Below are 20,590 nucleotides of genomic sequence, written 5' to 3'. Positions count from 1 at the left end.
ACAGCTCCAAAATAGATTTTTGGCAGCTCCTATGTTTACCTGTGTCTGACTCCTCCCTCGGTCAGTCTGCAGCTTCCTCTTTCTCTGTTCCTCCAACAACGCTTTCCTAGCTTTGTGCTTCTTTTTTGCCGGCTCAGATATGACGATAGTGTGAAAAACTCCCCTGCTGCCTTGTTAGCCGGTTCCTTAATGGGTGTACGTGTGCAGTGCCTTGAAACAATTTGTTATATCGCGACCTGATATCACACAATCCTTCACAACACTGAGAAAGTTGCAAGGGTGGTTAGGGGGGAGCGAGACACCCAACATTCAACTCCAAAAAAAGTCCTATAACAATTCCAATGACTTTGAAGATAAATTAAGATAAAAAAAACTGCATAGTTCCCCTTTAATATACATTAGCAGAAGAGGGACATACTTCTGCAATGTACAATTTCACTGCTAGATGGGAGAGATTCTTACACAATGTAGCTTTAAAAACAGCTGGCACCCTACTTACTGCTAGGCAATCACTTAATATCTTGAGGTGCATGTGCCTTTGTGTGTCTGCATGAATGCCAAAGCCTCTTTAGGATAGTTTTTTTAAAGACCTTTGAAACTGGGGTCATACATGGAGTATTTAGGTTCTTGATTTCACACACAATGTACACACTAAGACAGATGCTCTGGCCCACATACATAGAATTAGAGTTGACTGCACTGGGCATCTGGGCAGACTATGATGTTTTAATTTCATTCAAATAAGTTGTTTGGTCTATAAAATGTCAGAAAGTGGTTAAAAATGTCGACAAGTGTTTTCCGAAGCCAATGATGAAGTCCCAAAAGTGTCTTTTTTGTCCACAACTCAAAGATATTCCATTTACTGTCACAGAGGAGTGAATAAACTAGAAATCATTCACATGTTAGAAGCTGAAATCAGAATGTTTCCTCATTTTGTTTTGTTTTTTATTACTCAAAGCGATAATTATAAAAATAGTTGGCGACATTAATCTATTAATATTTGCAGATCTATTTAGCACAAACCTTATCAATAAAGTACATTTCAAATTGAATTGTATACCAGGAGGCAGCCAGAGGTTTTGATCAGTCCAATTAGACCACATAGGGTTCACTGCAGCAGTCTACTGACTCCAAATCCTGTTGTTTAGCCTAAAAAATTAGCAATCCTTAACTTAGCTCTACTTCATTTCAACAACAATCAGGAGCTATTAAACGTTTGAAATGTAAAAGATTGACTGTAATGAATCCAAAAATGACCTCAATGCATCATCAGATATTAAGGAAACATGCCAAGTTGAAATACTATCTTTTCTGATAACAATGCTAATGCCAGTATTTTCTCCTTTAGAAATCTCCGTTCCGTGACGGAATTTCTGTCTTGGCCTGTGTGTTGGTATCAACTGCCCAGTTTGACAGCCAGGCCGGGTTGCCAGATATACTTGTTAAGCTTTTGCATATTTCTAACAGTTGTGTGACCAGAGACATAACAAACCATATCGGAGATTTATTTGAAAGATGGAAACAGCTTAGAGACCAAAAGGACGCAGAGTTGGCAAATTTCCCCCTGAACAGGTACGCATTAGTTTCAGGCTACTTGATCACGGCTACAAGGGACGGGCATGTTATGTCATTTCAACATTTGTGTACTCGCATTGAATTATATAGCTAGTTTACCCGATTTTGTTAGTCGCCAAAACTATTGAGACAAAGCCAGTAAAGTGATCCTGACTAGTCCTGGCTAACACAGCCATGCTAACCCTGCTAACTGTTAATATTACCGGAGGACCAGGCAAGCAGGCCACGGCTGTTTACAACATGTAGCCTGTTCAGCGGCCATTGTCAACAACGGTGAGTTATTTTAAGCCGTGAGAAGGGGACTGTAAATCGGGAAGAGAGGACAGTGCATAAGCAGTGTGTTTAGCGATTGTTGCAGTAATTCTAAGCCAATAAAGTGTGTTCAGTCAGGTGGAGAGGACGGAAAGGTAGTGATATTTTTAGCGGTTCTTACCGTCGTTCTAAGCCTAGAAAGTGTGTCTGTCCGTCGGGTAGAGAGGACAGCGAGGTTGTTGTGTTTTTCGCGGTTCCTATTGTAATTCTAAGTCAAAAAATGTGACTGTCAGTTGGGTTCAGAGCTCCGCGTGAGCATGGGCATTTATGACGGTGAACATAGCCAGCATCTAACGCTAGCTACTCCTCTGTGCTCTGAAGTAATGTCTGGCTATGTGAGACAGGATGTTGGGGCCTCAGCCTGCTAACCTGCGTAAACTTGAGTGTTGGGAAAAGGGGGCGGGGGAGACGACTCGCTCCAGTATTTTGAATTTGTACTGCAGTAACTATTTTAAACGCTAGCTGTCAGTATTACATATTGCACCTTTAAGTTCTTAAATCTTTTCTTTACGTTGGCATGAAACACAAGCTTCAGACAGTGTCGACAGTCTACAACTCCTACATGCTCCCCAGCTTGCTTTCAACGTGGTGTCAACGTGTGTGTGTATGTGTGTGTGTGTGTGTGTGTGTGAAACACTGAAAAACAATGCTAACAAGCAGATTTCAGAGCCAGACAGCCAAGGTTGCTACTCAAGTGACAGCTTCTTGTGAGTAAATCTCTACCAATGTGGCATTAATATATACAGTAGTCTATGTGACAAGCTGGTGACAAGCTCATTGGTCAGAACTGAGAGACAGCAAGTTGCTAACTAACGGTCCTGAAATATTGTCCAATTTCCATGACTATACAGATTATCTTCATCCGCCACTGATGTTTCACCATTTCTCTGAGACTGAGCCTATGCATAAAAAGGGACTTAGACAACTTGGCCTGGCTAACTTTTATTGATAGGGATTCCCATCAGAACAGCAATAAGTTGTTTACCTGTGTCTTAAACCAGGTGTTGTGCATGACACCTTGAGAAACACCTTGTGGACAACACATTTAAAAGTTAGAGGTAGCTAACTTAACCATTGTTTCTTTTTCGTTTCAGATCAAGTTCTGTAAACAAGACCTTGGATTATTGGATAATAAAGAACCAGATTGCTCTCACTTTCAAACTATATTCAAATAATTTAAGCCGTTACGCTTATTGAACATCTTATTGATACATACGCAAACACTCATCACCATCAAAACACACATACACACACACTGTGATATGGTTAGCTAATGAACATTGGCTAACTTTTGATAATCTACTGACATGCTAACGTTGACGCTAGCTCAAAAAATAAGAGTAACTTAATTGGCATCTAACGTTACTGGCCTTTGGATAACAATCTCCTAAATCCGAGCCAATGTTTGGTAATCGTATATTCACACCAAGCATATCACATAGGTCCAGTAAGTTCTGAGGCTAACGACATGTAGCTAGCCAGCTAACTATGTCGTAGCCACTAGCACTAGACTGCAACGAAAGCTAAAGTCAGTTAGCTAGCAAGCTAACAAGCTAGCCAGCTAGCCACAGAAGAAAAACGTTTTAATGTCATTTGTTTGAGTTAACGTTACTAGTTTACCGCTAGCGGGCTATCCTAACTACCGTCACGATACATTTATAACTAGCTAGTTATATGGTGATGTCCTCACATAATTGAAATAATCAATGTGTTTGTTTAATATTTAGCTGTACAACTTGCAGCAAAGCAGACACGGCTAGTTTAGCAAGCTAACCTGACAAACTTAGCCAAGCTATTATCCAATTGCTGCCAGCTAACGTTAACCGGACAGCCGGCTCGCTAACGAATTTAACGTTACTTAGCAGCTTTGCTAGTTGTCCGCCATCATAGAGCTAACGTTAGTCAAACAGTGTGGTTAAATGTTGAAGACAGACTGGTAAAGAATACATTTTTGGACATTACGGGAATGTAGTTGCTAATGGTTTGAGTTACATGAGCAGCTGTGTTTACCTTGTCCGTTGTTCCACTCCTTTCTTAGTCGCTGCGTCTCTGTTGTTCTAACGTTACGGTTGTCGGTAAAATGACCAACCGTGTAGGCCCCACAGTCTGCTACGGTCCTCTTGCCATCTCTGTGCAGAAACCTCCGAGCAGCAAAACACTTGGGCGACAGGCGCGCCACCCCAAATATTGCTGTGTAATAACACGGGACGCAGGAGTTAACCATCTAAGTCAATACTTTAAATATATACCTATAATGTTGGTATTGCACAACCTCACTACCCATACCATAAGCTATATGGGCAGTCAGACTACACAATACGCACTTATCCCGTGATTATCATCTACAAGCGTAATTTAAATGTGCATGTGTGTAGTTTTTTTTTTTTACAGTTCATAAAGAAGACACTAGAAATGATGTGCCCATCCTTTCTACTATGTTAGCCTATGTGAATTCTGACTTTATTTTCCAATATTGATATTTCTCAATTTCTCTTATTTTTCTTCTTTTTTTTATTGTGTAAATGGGCAATCCTCCACACACACAGTATGCACTCAGAGGCCCCAGCTGCTATGTTTGGCGTTTTGTCTGCTTTAGAGGCTGATGCAAATATAATGAAAAGACATATGTTCATGATTCTAAGATAGCACACACCAGACACATTATCTGTGATATAACCTGGGGTCGTTGTGTGTTTTGGGTCGTTCAATTTCACACCCAGCAAAAGCTTGGCACATGTAAGCTTTAATTCCCTAAGCAATAAAAAAGGATTTATCGGGTTAGAGGTTTGAAATCCAGAGTTTACAGTGCGGCTTATAATACATTAGTCTGTAAAATATATAGTCACTTTGGATGAAAGAGTCAGTAAATGACATGTAATACAATGTAATGTAATACTGGACTACAATACTAGGCCAGGTTCTTCTGTGTCCTCATTCAAAATCACTGACATCTTTTTGCAGCTAAAGCTTGTCTATTTAATTTTAAAAACAGTAGGCTATGCTCTGGGACAGCTCAGATAAAGTTTGGACTTGTTCTGACAATCTGTTTATGATTCGATCTTCCAGCTCTTATGCTTTTCCCTTAATCACATTCCTTTGAGTGTAAATATATCCAGAGATTTCTTCAACCATTTATATAGAAATACACTCATTAAGTGGCCATATTACAGTTTTTCTCAATTGTTTACACACAAATACTGGTACTTGAGACACAATGACCACAACATGTAACTCATGCAACAACCCCCTGAACCAATTCAGCTAAACTACAAGCACAATTCCTGCTTTACACTCAAATTGCAGTTCTAAGACACACTTTTTAAAAACACTACAGTCAATTCTCTACATTTGGCACAATTTCCATGAAGAAAATCTCTTGTTTTTTACAAGGAACACGCTGCCGTTCAAATCTGTTCACTAACTTATCACAAGGGCAAACACACAGTTTTAAAATTAGCAATCAGAGCTTTAGCATAACAGGGCAACAAGTGAGCTTGTCTGTTTTTTGAGCAATGGATGCCAGCATAGGAAACAGAGCCAGAGCCAGAGGAGTGAGAGTAAGAGGAGAACGAGGACAAGGACGAGGACGAGGAAGGCCAAGGACCGTAATCTCTGATGATATCAAAAGAGTACAGACAAATTTGAGCAGGTACCCTGTAGCATCCATCATCCGGACTTTCCAAAATGAGAACAGGTAAGATATCTACTCTCACTAGAAAATTGCAGTAGCACTAGTAGTACTGCGGAATTAAGTGCAGTACTCAAAGACTACAGTTGTACAGTTTTGCCTGTGGACTGTTCTGTAGGACTGTAAAAATAATGTTTCAAGTATTTGGGAAGTGGATTCCTAATTTGTATTCATTCACAGTATTTACAGTATTTTACTATTTGTTTGGTAGCATTGAAACATAAGGTGGTCGGGGATGTCTTCTGTCTCCTGAACAGGAACCTGAAATCATGAACAGGGTTCTTGAAAATAATGCCATAACATTACGGCAAATGCAAAGAAAAAAAATGGAAAACAATGGGCTATTTCAAAAATGTTGATAGGGTAAGCTTATCAACACTGGACCGTGTCTTGTGCAGAAATCTGAGGATGAAGCAGGTCCACAGGGTGCCATTTGAACGCATTTCAGAAAGAGTCAAATAATTACAGTATGATTATGTGCAAGTGAGTCCTATAAAATCCCACAGGTGATTGAGCTAGAGGTGGCTGCAGTGGAGCACCAGTTCATCTTCATTGATGAGGTTGGATTCAAACTCACAAAAAATACGAACAAGGGGAAGGACTATCATGGGCCAGCGTGCCATTGTTGAAGTCCCTGGCCAGATCGGAGGGAACATCATAGTGTGTGCAGCGAATACCCATCACAGCATCATCCATCACCATGCTACCCTCGGCCCTTACTACACTGTCCATCTGATCCCATTCCTGGACACCCTACACAAAACACTCATTCGTCTAGATCAGATAGACTGCTATTTGGGACAACTTCGGTTTCCACCGGCTGCTCTGGTTCATTGCCCATCCACTCCCTCCATATTCTCCCTTCCATTGTTTTCTGCCAGGAGGTGGAAAGTGTATGACCGAAAGCCACAAAGTGTGTACCCCTTCTCCAAGCTGTGGAAGACGCATGTGGAGACGTAGCAGTTGATGCTTTTCATGGCTGGATTTGCCATGCTTGGCGATATTTCCCCCGCTGCTTGGCCCGGGAAAAAGCTGCTTGTGATGTTGAGGTGCTGTGGACGGACCGACACAGAAGAGAGGAGGCAGCATAGTTTTTTTGTTTTATTGTAACTGTGTACAGTCAATTCTTCTGTTGTTTTGTATGCAGACCACTGTATGTGCAACTTTGTGTTGGTTAGGATGTATGCTGTGTCCAAAAAAATTAAATATAGATCATAAAAACAATATTCTCAAATATTTTTACAACACACTTATGGATGTACTGTCTGTAGTTAGTGTAACACTGAACAAAAAAAAAGCCTAAATCATTAAGATGAATTGAGAAGAAGGGTTTTTTTCCATTCATCATAGTGTTTTCCATTGAGCACATCAGTGTTCGACTGGTTCTTAGAAATATCTATTCATATGATGGTTTGTGTGTGTCATTTGAAAACATCACACACACACACACACACACACACACACACACAAACTAAATAGTCTCATTGTCTATGAATCCAAATACACAAGTGTGCATTAGCAAGAATGGGTGTCAGGTGAGTTAAATGTGCTGTTAATGTACTGTCAAGACAACAAACAGACTATTTCATAAGTCACTGTTTACTTAGTATTGAATATGGGCATGTTATATTTATATATATAATTTGGGTTGATTTACAGGCTCATTTTAAATTATAGTAACTAGAAACCTACTCTTCACAACAGAGACTCTTTCAAAAAACACTTTTACTACCTCAGTAGGCTAAAAAGTCTACATGTACAAAATATACCTCAAAGGTAAGTCAGCGTATGCATCTGTTTCAAATCAGTGGTGAAGTATTTGAGTGTGTTGTAAGGAACCTCTCGGAATACACGTTCCTTGCCAAGCTTTGAAATAAAATGAGACTAGATGTTCTCCAGACGTTTCCCAGCACTCTCCCGTGAGCTGTGTTTGACTTCACTATCCATTAAAAAGAGATTAGCGTTTCCCCATGTGTCTCTCTATGCTATTTATCGAGGAAAATCACACTTTAACAAGTCTGTCTAGTTTTTCATACCTTGTAGATATGATGTTGATCTTTGCCTAATTACTTCTACACAGGGGTTATCACCTTATCGCCTATTTTTCTCCTGTTCTTCTCTGACCAGCACATCCCAAACACCATTAGCATGATTTGCTCATCTTGATCTATCATCACCTTTACTCTAGCACTACCATCAGGCCAAGCTTTGAGTGTGTCCTCTGATGCCTTAACCTTTAAAGGGACAGTTCACCCCAAAACCAAAAATATATATTTTTCATTTCACCTATAGTGCTGTTTATCAATCAAGATGTTTTTGGTGTGAGTTGCCCAGTGGTATCGGTCTTTTTACAGAAATAAAGACCAGATTACTCAAGATAATCTACAGACATAGTTGTGTAGTACATATATTGTTTCATGCTTCTCTTGCCTTTGGCAGTCATTATGCCTGCATTCTTACTAAAACTGTCTGCACAAATCAAATGCACATGTTTCTTCATGTATTTTCCGTTTGAATGAATGGCACGACATTGTGATGGGTGCACGTTTAAATCCCTGATCCTAAAGGGGACACCTGCAGTGAGCATATGATACATGAACATGTCTGACTGCAGTTGGAACCACGTTGCCTTCCCATGATTTCTTCCCTTCAGTGAGCTCCCTAGTGACAAAATGTGTGACGTACAGGAAGTTAGTCCACCAGTTCATCAGCAAGCAAGGGAACAGGGCCGGGGGTTCAGCTGGGGATGAAACTGAAACACCCTGACAACGTTGTATTGACATAACAAACTGTCTTTAGTTTGTCCAGATAAATACACAGATGTGATGACTTGGGCGGCATGAGCTAGATTGTAATAGTCAAGTAAAGGTGGTGATGATGCAGTGGTTATTACACATGCCTTTGGTGTTGGAGACTTGGGTTCAATTCCCACTGCAATACATCAACAAATGGGTCCCCGAGTAAGACACTTAACACCTGGTTGCACCAGAGGCGTGCAACCTCTGACCTCTGACATACATAGCAATTGTGATTCGCTTTGGATGAAAGCAGAACTGTATTCATCCCCAGAGGGGCAATCGGTTGTGCAGCAGTAAAATAAATAGTCTGGATCGACGAAGTTTTGGGTGCAGGATAGTTACGGTGCAGGATAGTGCCTCACTTTCTGCTTTCTTTGTGTTAACTTAAAACTCCGGTTTTAATAAAGCAACATTAACCACAACCTCTGAGCAACATCACTCGCTGAAAATGGCAAGTTTTAAAGAAAATTTGGATCATTCAACAAGGCAGGCCTGCTTTGTGCATTTTTTGGGGGGGGGGGCATTTTTAGGCCTTTATTTCCACAGGACAGCTGAAGACATGAAAGGGGAGAGACATGCAGCAAATTGCTGCAGGTCGGAGTCAAACCTGGGTCGAGGCACACGCCTCCACATATGTGCGCCTGTCACCTGAGCTAACCCGGCCAGCCTCTGCATTTACTTTCTAACTGGGACATTTTTAGGACCGGGTGGCCAGATTTGCTATGGACTAAATACACACAGCAATACACTGGTAGGAGCAAATTGCGTTTTACCATGTGCTGTATCCAGCTAATTTAAATAGCTCACATTACTGTATTGTGTGAACAGTTAACTTCATTTAACATTGAATCTGGCGTTGGTGATTGGTTTAAAGAAATGCAAACAACCCCAGACAGTTTTTTCTCCTATCCAGGAGTGCATGCACCTGTTGCCAGACCTTCCTCTGCAGCTCTGTGGAGATAGGTCTGGCAATGCAAGACTTGAACAGAAATAACAAAAAATCAAGGCAATTAAAAACAACATATAATAAAAAAATCCTGAGCGGGATTTGGTGGTCAAGCAGATATTACCTTTTTCTATTGAAGAGTAGCAGTGACGTGGCTGGGGGTTTTGGCTAGTAGGTAACTCAAGCAGGAACTAGAAGGCAAGGTCTGAAACTCTAGGTGCAAACTTCACAATATGCTAGTTTTCAACCTCATTGCCACCAATGCCAAATATCCCAATGTGACATCAGGAGAAAATCCACAAGCTTCAACTAACATTTAAACTCTGACTTGTTTTTGTTGGCCTTGGTCCTTGCCACATTTCAGGTTTGAGCCCATGTTGAGATTGCATGAGATTTGCTTAAGGAAGGGGAGGAAACTGGGGGAATTAGGAAGGCTATTAGCCTACTCAAAACACGGCCCTGTGGTGCTCCTTAAGCGGTTGAGGAAGGAAATGTGGTGTTTAATCCCAGGACATTGAGCTTTGTGACAAGCTTGGAGGGAACTATGGTATTTAACGCCAAAAATAAATGAAAAGCACGGCTAACTGTGACAAACGGATGTTTCTCTGGCAAACGTTACACACAATTGAACTCTCAGCAGTGCAGCCTCCTTGCATATGCAGCATGAACCATAAATAGAAATGAAACAGAGGAGGGAAAATGAGGACATGGTAACAGACACCATTATGATTTCTATTTTACGGCCATTTTAGACTTGGAAACGTGTCTTAATATTTCATGAATATTATTTTACTTCCATACAACTAGCAAACATAGTGTACTTAATGTTGCCTTTAAGTTGATGGTTTAACATTTACAATATGCCCTTCCATGGGTGCTGCCAATTTTGAGTGGCGTTCAATTTTTCCTACTTTTTCTAGTAGGAACTCGGAAATTCCGAGTTGTCTGGAACCCAGCATTAATTTGTGTAACAATGGAATTTGTCATCCAGCAGTCTTTTTGACTCAAAGTTAATTACAGACAGAGGAGAACGGCTGTCACCCTGGTAGAGAGATGGTTGTTTCTTAACACACAACAGGTGGTATTTAACGCTTTTTGTAAAGATCATTTGAGCAGTTATAGAGAAACAATTGACTTGGATTAAGGGTTTGTTTATTTGAGAGGGGGTCATCAGGTCATTGCATACAGAAAAACACACACACACACACACACTGTTGCTGGTCTCAGATTATAAAAACAGTCATGTCTATTTTATCCTGTTAACTTACACATAAACTACTACACCTAATGGATAACAGCATGCAACATCCTGCGTTGAATGGTCGCAATTAGCCCAGATAGATGTTGCCATAGTAACACCAGTGCGCGTACGTGTGTGTGTGTGTGTGTGGAACATGTCTTTATTTGTAGTATTTGGCAGGAAAAGTCAAAATCACATTCACAAACGTACATACAAGTAAAGACAATGCTAGAATCCCAATCTTTTTAAATTGTAACATTAAAAGCTTATCACTGATCAGGCATATCTATCTAATCCATCTATCACATCAATGCTACTATAAATGCTAATTCTACGTGTTACATTGAACTATGATAGGTTGCAATAAGAGAATATATCCTGATTACATGTCAAATATGAGGTTATAACAAAATTGTGCGCAAATGCTCTCTGCCAAAATGACTCTGATTGATTATAATGGAAGTGGACATACAGGCATGGTAGAAGCTAAGCCATTCTCTTTTATGTAAAAGAAATACAATAGTTTTTATGGCTTTATGGTTTATAAGAATAGTGGATTCTTTGATTCTGAAAATGTAGGCTAAATGTCACCAAATCTGTAGCCATGTCTCAAGGTCTTTGTTTGGATATACAGCGTGATTTTTTTCAACCTTTACAGTGGGCTATATGTTGGACTTTCCTGGCCAGGCACAGTGACCTCCCTTCTTGTTGTCACCAAGAGGTTGCCAGGCAACCCCACTCTTCCTTTGATTGACTTACTATGATATCCTTAATCTTAACCAGTCTCATGCTGCATTCCAGCCACAACTTTTAGCCCGTAAATTACGACTTTAAGTCACGACCATACACCGTTAATGCATACAGTGGGGTTCAAAAGTTTGGGCACCCCATGGAAAAAAATTGTATTAATGTGCATAAAGAAGTCAAGAAAAGATGGAAAAATCTCCAAAAGGCATCAAATGACAGATTAGACCTTCGTATAATATGTCACAAAAAAGTTAGATTTTATTTCCATCATTTACACTTTAAAAATAACAGAAAACAAAAAAATGGCGTCTGCACAAGTTTGGGCACCCTGCAGAGTTTTCTAGCATGCACCCTGATAAAGATAAAGCTCTCATTCAATGATGGACATAATCATGAAAAAAACCAAATATACAGTATATATTTATATATATATATATATACGTGTGTTTGTGTACATATGTATACATATATATGTACGTATATATATATATGTATATGTATACATGCAGCTGTATTTATATTTATATTTGTTTTTTCATATTTCTTTCTCCCCACAACTATGTCAGCGACATCCAAAAAAGGAACCAGCATAATAATAACACTGATAATATACAGAAGGCATTGTTCAAAAGACTTGAACGACAAATTAATACATTTTAGCTTAAGCACTGTATGTGATGGATGGTTTTTCCGAACAGCTGCCTTTCAGAAGAAGTACCAACGTGTTTTAAACTCCTTCAAATAAGCATTTATTGTCTCAAGAGGCTGACTTTAGTGCCCATTGTCCCATCCATGTGATACATCAGTCTGTGTGTTAAGGTGGTTGATGAAACTGCTATTTTGAGTCTCCGTTTTGGTGCATCGGTGCTCTTTCTGTTTCTCTCCTCGTGTTACGATTTTGTCCTTCGGCAGATGCAGATCGCATTGAAGAAGCGGCAGTGGCACGTGGCACATGGGTCGCAGCAGCCGGACTGGGGCAAACAGCTCTGTGTGAGCGGAGCGCACTTTGGCTTCGCGGGTTTGGGTGCCACTTTAGGAGGAGGGGGGATGACTTTTAGAGGAGCAGGGGCCACGTTGGTCTTCTGGAAGGTGGAGAGAACAGAAGGAGGGAGGCAGGTGAATGTGAGACCATGGAAATCAAGTAATATTGCATATATCACCTTCTTCTCTTGATGTCTAAAAAGGGTTGGTTTTGCTCATTTAAAGCTGAAAACGGCTAACTGGCTCAGAGCTGAAATGACAACAAATTTATTTAGAGGCGCACTAGTTATTGTGAAGCCATTTTGTGTCTCAAAGAATGAAGACTACTCCAAGTTGGGATGTATCAGATGTGTGGCTTTGTGCAAATTGTAGCCGAATCCTTTGACTTTTTTTGTCGAATTCGTTCTCAATTAAGCTCCTGAAGACCAAAGTGAATTGTGTAGGAATCCCAAAATCCAGATTGTAGAAGCTAAAAGACATTGCTAAGAAAAACATGCTTCCTTTTGACTGGAATATAAGCGACACTGATCTCACCGGCACGTGAATCCTTTGTCGTTGATGCTGTCCTCTTCTCGCAAACAGTGGTCTCTGTCTGCCTGGGCGGAAAGACCCTGCTGAAATATTATCAGGAAACAATGGGACCGACAGGATTACTTTTTACTGGATTAGACTTTTTATACAATTTCGTGTGACAAACAAATGTATTGATTGGTCACCATTACACCCAGTGTCTGCCTCTCATTCATTACCATTACTGGAGTTTGAGTCACAAAGCAAGGTTTTTTAAAAATAAATAACTGGCAATCTTTGAAAACTCCTGAATTTCAACAGTAAAAGCAGTCAGTATGCAGGATGAACCCTTTCAGTGTTACATTCTAATATATAGGCTACAGGAGTTTTCTTGGGATTGTCGCGGGCCAAAATCCTTGATTATGCGGCACGTTTTCTTAAAAGATGCGATGGAATATGCGGGATATTTATGCAATTTTATGCAATGAAATTGTGGGAACTTGCAAAAATTGGGGTTTGATGAAAAAGTAACTGTGTTTGTCTTGTTGTGTAATTACGTCACTTCATAATGTTCCCATGGCAACAGGGGAAAAAGGGCCCGCTCTTGTGTGAAGTGAACGCAACATTTTTCAACTTTCTGCTGAGATATTTGTGACTTCTTTTGCAACAAAGGAGGCGACGGATTATGAAATCATGCAAGCCCCGCATTAGTTTGCGTGGAAATTGGCAATTTATGCGGCAAAAATGCGGCCCCCGCATAAATATGCGGATTTTGGCTGATTAGGCTATGCATTGAATTATGCGATCGCATCATCACGTTTTTCTGGAGGGATTGTATACATCACAAAATTAATATATTACCTGATAAGTATCAGCAGCATTTTAATGGTGGTCAAGAGCAGCTCACTAACTAACTAACTACTTTTTATACTGTCTGAAAGTTTAATATGTTAGTATAGCCTATAATATTTAATAAAAGTATAACATAATTAATATATTAACTGATAAGTATAAGCAGCATTTTAATGTTGTAGCTAGTCAAGAGCAGCTCACTAACTGACTAACTAACTAACTACTTTTTATGCCGTCTGAAAGTTTAATATATTAGTATATGTAATATTTAATAAAAGTATCACATAATTTGTAAGCCAAATCTGAAAGGCCCTGAAAACCTTTGGTCCTCCCATACGTGTTTTCACTTATTAGAGCTGTGTTTGATTGACAGCTCCATCGCCCTACTGTTGATTTTGGCGCAGGGCAATGTATCCAGTTATCAGTGCATATTGCTATTAATTTCATTCATACGGCTCACACTGTATATATGTTCTTGTGCATCCATACAACAACTGTTCATACATTTGGTATGCATTGTTATGTACTTTAATGCTTCTTTGCACTTCTAGTTTGATGCATTTTGTTGTCTTAGTACCTCTACCTGTGGGGGGTGTGCATGGCCCATAATTTGTACAGTAATTGAGTAAATGCACTTAGCAACTTAACACCCCTGACACACGAGAGGCACAAACGTGGGCTAGGTCACCATCCGTGCACCTGGTGACTACTGAGGCCCAGACAGAGGCCCAGCAGTCTGTAGCTTCAGCATAACGTACTGTAATTATCTCCTGATCGCTAGGAAACAAATCGCGCTATGTCAATTAATCTGTAATCACAACAGATTAACAACTAGAAAACTTGGGGGTTGGGTTTGGAACCGGTGGGTTGCTGGTTCTAGTCCCCATACGGACCAAAGTATGGAGTGTGGATTGGTAGATGGGCACTGCCAGGTGCTCTTGAGCAAGGCACCAGCCAACCATTTAGGGCGCCCCAGCACTCAAAATTAATTAAATTAAAAACGCACTCACTCTGACATCTCTCCATTTGTGCATGAATGAATAGGGTGTGTGTGTGTGTGTGTGTGTGTGTGTGTGTGTGTGTGTGTGTGTGTGTGTGTGTGTGCGTGTTGTGATTAATAACAAAGCAGAGTGTACATTGTAATTCCCCCACTGGGGATCAATAAACAGTATAAGTGATTATTAATTATTAACCTAAACAATTTCAACACCTTTCCAGATTTCTGTCACTTCCTTCTCTGTCCACCAGAGGTCCTCAGTAGAATCCCCCCCCCCCCCCCCCCCCCCCCACCCACTAGCCACCAGCTGCATCTCATCATCAAATGAAAACTATAGGCTACTTTTTGACATGCAATGGCCTTGGTCACATATTTGAGAACTTAATCAAGAATGCAACAGCTACTTAACCCTCCTGTTGTCCTCAGGTCAAATTCGCCTAATTTTGAAAAAATCTCTATATTAAAAATGTGGGTTTCTTTCAACAAATTGTCCACAAAAATAATGTGCATGGTTCCATACAATGTTCTTTAGTGTAAAACAAATGACCAGATGAATGTTTTCAAGTAATTTGGGTATTTTAGTTGATTTTATAGCATGTGAAAAAAAAAATTGATAGAAGGTTGAAAAAAAAATGACAAAAATGTGGGGGAAAAAACAAGCAAAACTTCAAAATAAATCGACAGAGCGATCAGACAAAGTGACAAATAAGTCAGAAAAAGCTTCAAAAACAACAACAAAAATGTAAAAAATATTTTAAAAAAAACATTAAATTCAACTAACATCGACAGACATCGGAAAAAGTGACGAAAAACTTGCGAAAAAAAACTTCAAAATGTCCAAAAAAAGAACATTTGGAACAAAACTTTTAATTTGAACCTAGAATGACACAAAAAAGCTGCGTGGTTGACGAAAAGACAACACAAGGGTTAATAATAACACACAATTTAGAAAGTGCATGAATGCATTGCATTTTGAATACAAAGTCAACCGAAATTTTAACTTACAGTATAGTCTTTATCACTGTAAAAAATGACTATTTCACATGCTGTGCTATCTTATGGGATATTTTTAGGAGGTTAAGTAGTAACCATGGTAATAATGATTGAGCACCATGGCGGCCAGTTGAAGAAAAGTGTCTGGAGGCCTCGCTGCATCTGCATCTTGTCAGGCTTTATTATTAAATCCTAACTACTGCACACTGATGATGTTGGATTAATGGGTTGGAGGTAAGTCATTATGTAAGTAAGTCATTAAAACTGGACTAAATATGTGTTCAGCTAGCAGGAAAGGTTGCATTTAAGTAGTATTCTACGTTTTGCTTATGATTTTTCAGTGTCTCAATGTGGACATATGCTGTGCTACAGGGAGCAGATCATGTGGTGACTAGCCTGGCATTGCCGGACGCCCCTCCACGGCTCTGTGGGGGAGCGTCTGGCGAGTCCACACAACGCCGGACAGAGCCATGGTGCCTGTGCAAAATAGCCTCGGGAAGGAAGTTGTTTTGGTGGAACATGTGTACGTCCAGAAGTGGTTTTAGTCGTCAACAGAAAACTCAGATTGGACAGATAGTCTAGCTAGCTGTCCTGGCATTTCCCACTGCAGAGACCTGAGGACCAGGTAACACATAGTCCTCAGATTGGACAGATAGTCTAGAGCTGTCTGGATTTACCTGCAGAGATCTGAGGACAGGTAACCATAGTCCTCGATTGGACAGATAGTCTAGCTAGCTGTCTGGATTTACCCTGCAGAGACCGAGGACGGACAACCATAGTCCTCAGATTGGACAATAGTCTTAGCTGCTTCGGATTTACCTGCAAGATGAGGACCAGGTAACCATAGTCCTCAGATTGGACAGATAGTCTAGCTAGCTGTCTGGATTTACCCTGCAGAGATCTGAGGACCAGGTAACCATAGTCCTCAGATTGGACAGATAGTCTAGCTGTCTGGATTTACTCTGCAGACTTCTGTGTTGGACAACACTAGTCTGTGAGTTCACCCTTTTCTACGAGACCTCGAGACCAGGTACCTAGTCCTCAGATTGACAGATTTAGTCTAGCTGACTGTCTGGAGTTTTACCTGAGAGACTGATGACCAGGAACCATATCCTCAGATGTGACATGATAGTCTAGATAGCTGTCTGGATTTACCTCGCAAGACCATAGGACCAGGTAACCATCCGTCAGATTGGACAAAGTCTAGAGATCTGTCTGGATTTACACACTGTCCAGAACCTGGGACCGTAACCATAGTGCCCAATTGACAGATAGTCAGCTAGCTGTCTGGATTTCCCCCTGCAGAGATCTCTAGGACCAGGTACCATAGGCCTCAGATTGGAACAGAAATAGTCCTAGATCGCCGGGATATCCCCCCTGCAGAGACCTGAGGACCAGGTAACCATAGTCCTCATGAATCCACTTCGCTATGCCATTATAAATTTGAAATTTGGAAATTATTTAAAACATGAATCACTCGGATACTGTCACTGTAAAAATATTTTCTATAAGTACATGTCAGTTGTATTATTAAAAAACCTTTTGTATGGAATCGACTTTGTTGGCCAAGGATGTGTACATACACACATACAATAAATTAAGAGTTCTAATTGCTCTCATTTAAACTGAAATAGAGCTTAGAACAAGGACTTTGAATCATTGTGCCACGCCACACACACACACACACACATTATAACTCAACTCCTTATACAACTCTCACGTTACATAATAGGACATAATGTGCAACATCAGGGACATTCTGAACTAACCATAACTATTTAACATAACTAACCATGTAGCCTAATCTTACACTACTTCTACTTCAGATCTGACACAATGCACATATATAGTACATACACTGTATGTATATATATATATATATATATATATATATTACTAATATAGATATGATATACTATACATTACAGACTGAAACTTGCTGTGTAACCTCATTTTATGATCCGTAGCCTACTGTTATCCTGATTTTGGCAGATACATTTTGTTATTGTTATTTTAGATTTTGTATTTGCCCCCCCCCCCCCACCCCCTTTGCATTGCTGCACTGCAACTATCCCAAACTTACAGTACTGCATGTTATCTGATCTCATACTGTACATCGGTACAACGTCTTTACAGAGACATTATAGTATTTCATATTTTTTGTTGTGCAGTACTTTTATTCCAATTTTATTTTCTAGATTATACATCCCATATAGGTAGGATATAAATTATTGTAAACTAGAGTTATTGGACATCTTGTACTTTTATGCTATTCCTAAATCGCCTATCTTTTATAGGTGAGTCTTTATAATATATTGTATACATCTCAGCTGTTATTATGTGTAATATCGGACAAAGAAGCCGTCACACCGGAGCTGCCGTGCGCTCACCTGGGCTCTGAGGGGCTCCGGACCTGCTCACTGACTCATTGCTGAGGGAAGCTTGGAGACTGCTGCTGGTGAAGAGTCCTGCACTGACCAAAGCCAGATGCACAACGATGCACAGCCACATCAGTGCCATCTTCATCCTGGCTGTGCGCAGCCGCCTCTCCTCCGACGCCGGGATGGAGCTCATGGAAGGGGGACGCAAGCTGCCTGGAGCTCCAACTCGTCCGACTTCTTGTTCTCCGTCTGGATCTCACTCCTCTCGGACTTAAACTTATTAGCAAGACCCCCCCCCCCTCCTTCCCCTCCGTCTTCACGCCTCTCAGCAATATACACCAGGGACATGGTTTTATTGTAGATGTTACACTTAACACTTTATTTTGGTTTTGGAGAGACAGTATATATATATATATATATATATATATATATATATAAGAGTCATTGATTGGGATGATAATGTGGTAAATCTGTATTCTGTATAACCTTTTCCTTAATTTACTGTGTTAGTGTGTCCAGCCATTCTAAGCACTAAAAAAAAAGCATGTGTACTATCTATTACATTAATTTTACCAGCCACTTCTATTTATTACCAGCCACTTTTTCCCGGAATTCAAATTCCTAAAAGAAACTGCACTAGCATATTTGGAATTGCTTCAGTACATTATTTTGTGTCATTTACAAATATTTTGTTAATGCGAGCAAATAAAAAGTGATGTGAAAAAATGTGCCACACTCTGCTCCCGGGGTCCCACCTTTATACGTACATGCCATATATTAGACTATATCATTTTTATTCCACTACAATATTATAAGAAATCAGAATCAGAAATACTTTATTGATCCCCGAAGGGAAACTCTGGGTTACAGTTGCACAAATAGTAGAAATAGAAATAAAGAAATAAAGAAATATAAAGGAGTGTGGATATTTACATAGCTAAAGGAATATTATGATACAGTATTTACATAATTAACATAATTAAGGTGTTGCAATGGTGAAAAGTAATAATAATAATAATAACAGTATTATAGTAGTGTAATAAAATATACTGTAGCTATTTGTATTCATGCTAAATCCACAGCCCTATATAATTCAAACAAGGTACGTACTTTAGGCAATTTCAATAATAGGCGAGAATTATTATTAAAACGGGCATTTAATAAAAAGAAAATGTATACTCTTTGAAGTTATTTTAATACCATGTAGCCTACTTTATTTAACATTGTTTTATCACATTTTTCTTACTGTATTCATGATGCCCGTATGTTCTGCATTGGTCCCGACCCTTGGGTAAAGTACAGGTCACCCTCATGGCTTTGCTTTGCACCGCAGCCTTCTAACTGGGAGGAATTCTTAGCCCATATCTTATGAAAACATGTAAACTGCCATTTTTCATGCCTTTCTCACTCACTCCCCCGAGAGAAAGCGAGCCAGCTGTAACTGATCACCCAGCGAGTTACCCAGGCCAGCATGACACCGCGGCACCAAGGGGGTGAAACTATCAAGCAGGCTCAGCCGAAGTTTGGAGCACTTCTTTTGCTACCATTATTCCCTTTTTCTACTTTAACATATTTGTTAAATGATTGTTAGATTTCTTCATTTAGCAGATAATTGTTCATCATCACACGTCCTTGCAGTGTTCTGTCCCCCTTTGGCTTCAGTCTTCCTGTTGTTGTTCTTGTCCTCTCTCAGTTTCCTCTTTAGCTCCATTTGGACCGCCTGGGGTTCCTCCGTTTTACATCACAGTTTATCCATTGTGGGGTGATCTATGTTGTCATTTTCATACTTAAAAAAACACAATGGTGTAACAACTCTTTGGGACTGTGTTCTCATTACAATTTCTTTTTAATTTAATAACCTGAACGCAGTGACTTCATTCTTTTCAGAGCCACTCATCAACACAGGGGTGTAATTTCAACGCACAAATGAAAGTCCAAAATGAAAATCCATTTCCGGTTTATTTCAGGTACAACGTTGCATGTCTCTGTGTGTGGTTGAACTGGTATATAGTAGGGTTCAAAAGTTTGGGCCCCCCTGGTAAGAAATTGTATCAATGTGCATAAAGAAGCCAAGAAAAGATGGAAAGATCTCCATAAAGCATCAAATGACAGATTAGACATTTGAATTATATGTCACAAAAAGTTAGATTGTATTTCCATCATTTACACTTTCAAAATAACAGAAACAACAAAAATGGCGTCTGCAAAAGTTTGGCAGAGTTAATACCTTGTACCCCCCCCCCCTTTGGCAAGTATCACAGCTTGGAATCGATTCTTGTAGCGGCCAAGAGTCTTTAATTCTTGTTGGAGGTATCTCGCCCATTCTTTCTCCTTCCAAGTCTTCCAGTTTCTTGAGATGTCAGGCTGTCTGTCACGCACTGCTTTTTCAGTCTATCCATAGATGTTTACTTGTTTAGGGTCAGGAGATTGTGAAGGCCATGACAAAACCTTCAGTTTACGCTTCTTGATGTAATCCACCGTGGCTTTTTAGGTGTGTTTAGGATCATCATCCATTTGTAGAAGCCATCCTCTCTTTAACAGCTTTTTCACAGATGGCATCAAGTTAGCGT

At 39.9% G+C, this 20,590-nt stretch overlaps 2 protein-coding genes and 1 long non-coding RNA gene across 4 annotated transcripts in view; 1 reads left to right on the top strand and 2 right to left on the bottom strand.

The window, feature by feature from the left end:
• Positions 1 to 4,169, bottom strand: part of LOC116672309 (NEDD4-like E3 ubiquitin-protein ligase WWP1) — a 37,087-nt gene extending 32,918 nt beyond the window's left edge. The window contains 1 exon segment of the mRNA XM_032504061.1: positions 3,898 to 4,169. The gene's annotated coding sequence lies outside the window, so the exon portion shown is untranslated.
• Positions 2,976 to 20,590, top strand: part of LOC116672319 (uncharacterized) — a 25,784-nt gene continuing 8,169 nt past the window's right edge. The window contains exons 1-4 of the long non-coding RNA XR_004327524.1: positions 2,976 to 2,986; positions 11,424 to 11,427; positions 13,181 to 13,631; positions 16,173 to 16,177. This is a non-coding gene — a long non-coding RNA (uncharacterized LOC116672319). The remainder of the gene's footprint in view (positions 2,987 to 11,423; positions 11,428 to 13,180; positions 13,632 to 16,172; positions 16,178 to 20,590) is intronic.
• On the bottom strand, positions 10,336 to 18,274 carry LOC116672318 (agouti-related protein). Of its 2 annotated transcripts, none has more exons than XM_032504080.1 (3): positions 18,030 to 18,274; positions 12,822 to 12,901; positions 10,336 to 12,388 (listed from the first exon to the last, which is right to left on the bottom strand). In XM_032504080.1, the coding sequence occupies exons 1-3, from the start codon at positions 18,211 to 18,213 to the stop codon at positions 12,197 to 12,199; spliced, it is 456 nt and encodes a 151-aa protein (XP_032359971.1). In that variant the 5' UTR covers positions 18,214 to 18,274; the 3' UTR covers positions 10,336 to 12,196. The 2 variants fall into 2 exon arrangements, with proteins under 2 accessions (XP_032359971.1, XP_032359972.1); XM_032504081.1 differs by having other exon boundaries at positions 12,822 to 12,898; positions 18,030 to 18,256.

This window comes from Etheostoma spectabile, chromosome 22 (genome assembly GCF_008692095.1).
Source record: "Etheostoma spectabile isolate EspeVRDwgs_2016 chromosome 22, UIUC_Espe_1.0, whole genome shotgun sequence".
NCBI classification, from domain to species: Eukaryota; Metazoa; Chordata; class Actinopteri; order Perciformes; family Percidae; genus Etheostoma; species Etheostoma spectabile.
This window is presented reverse-complemented; position numbering and strand designations above follow the sequence as displayed.

Coding starts and splice junctions, on each gene's coding strand:
- LOC116672318 (XM_032504080.1), bottom strand. CDS start 18,213: ATGAGCTCCATCCCGGCGTCGGAGGAGAGGCGGCTGCGCACAGCCAGG. Junction 12,902..18,029: donor CGGAGCCCCTCAGAGCCCAG/GTGAGCGCACGG, acceptor ATAATATTTCAG/CAGGGTCTTTCCGCCCAGGC. Junction 12,389..12,821: donor GACAAAGGATTCACGTGCCG/GTGAGATCAGTG, acceptor TCCACCTTCCAG/AAGACCAACGTGGCCCCTGC.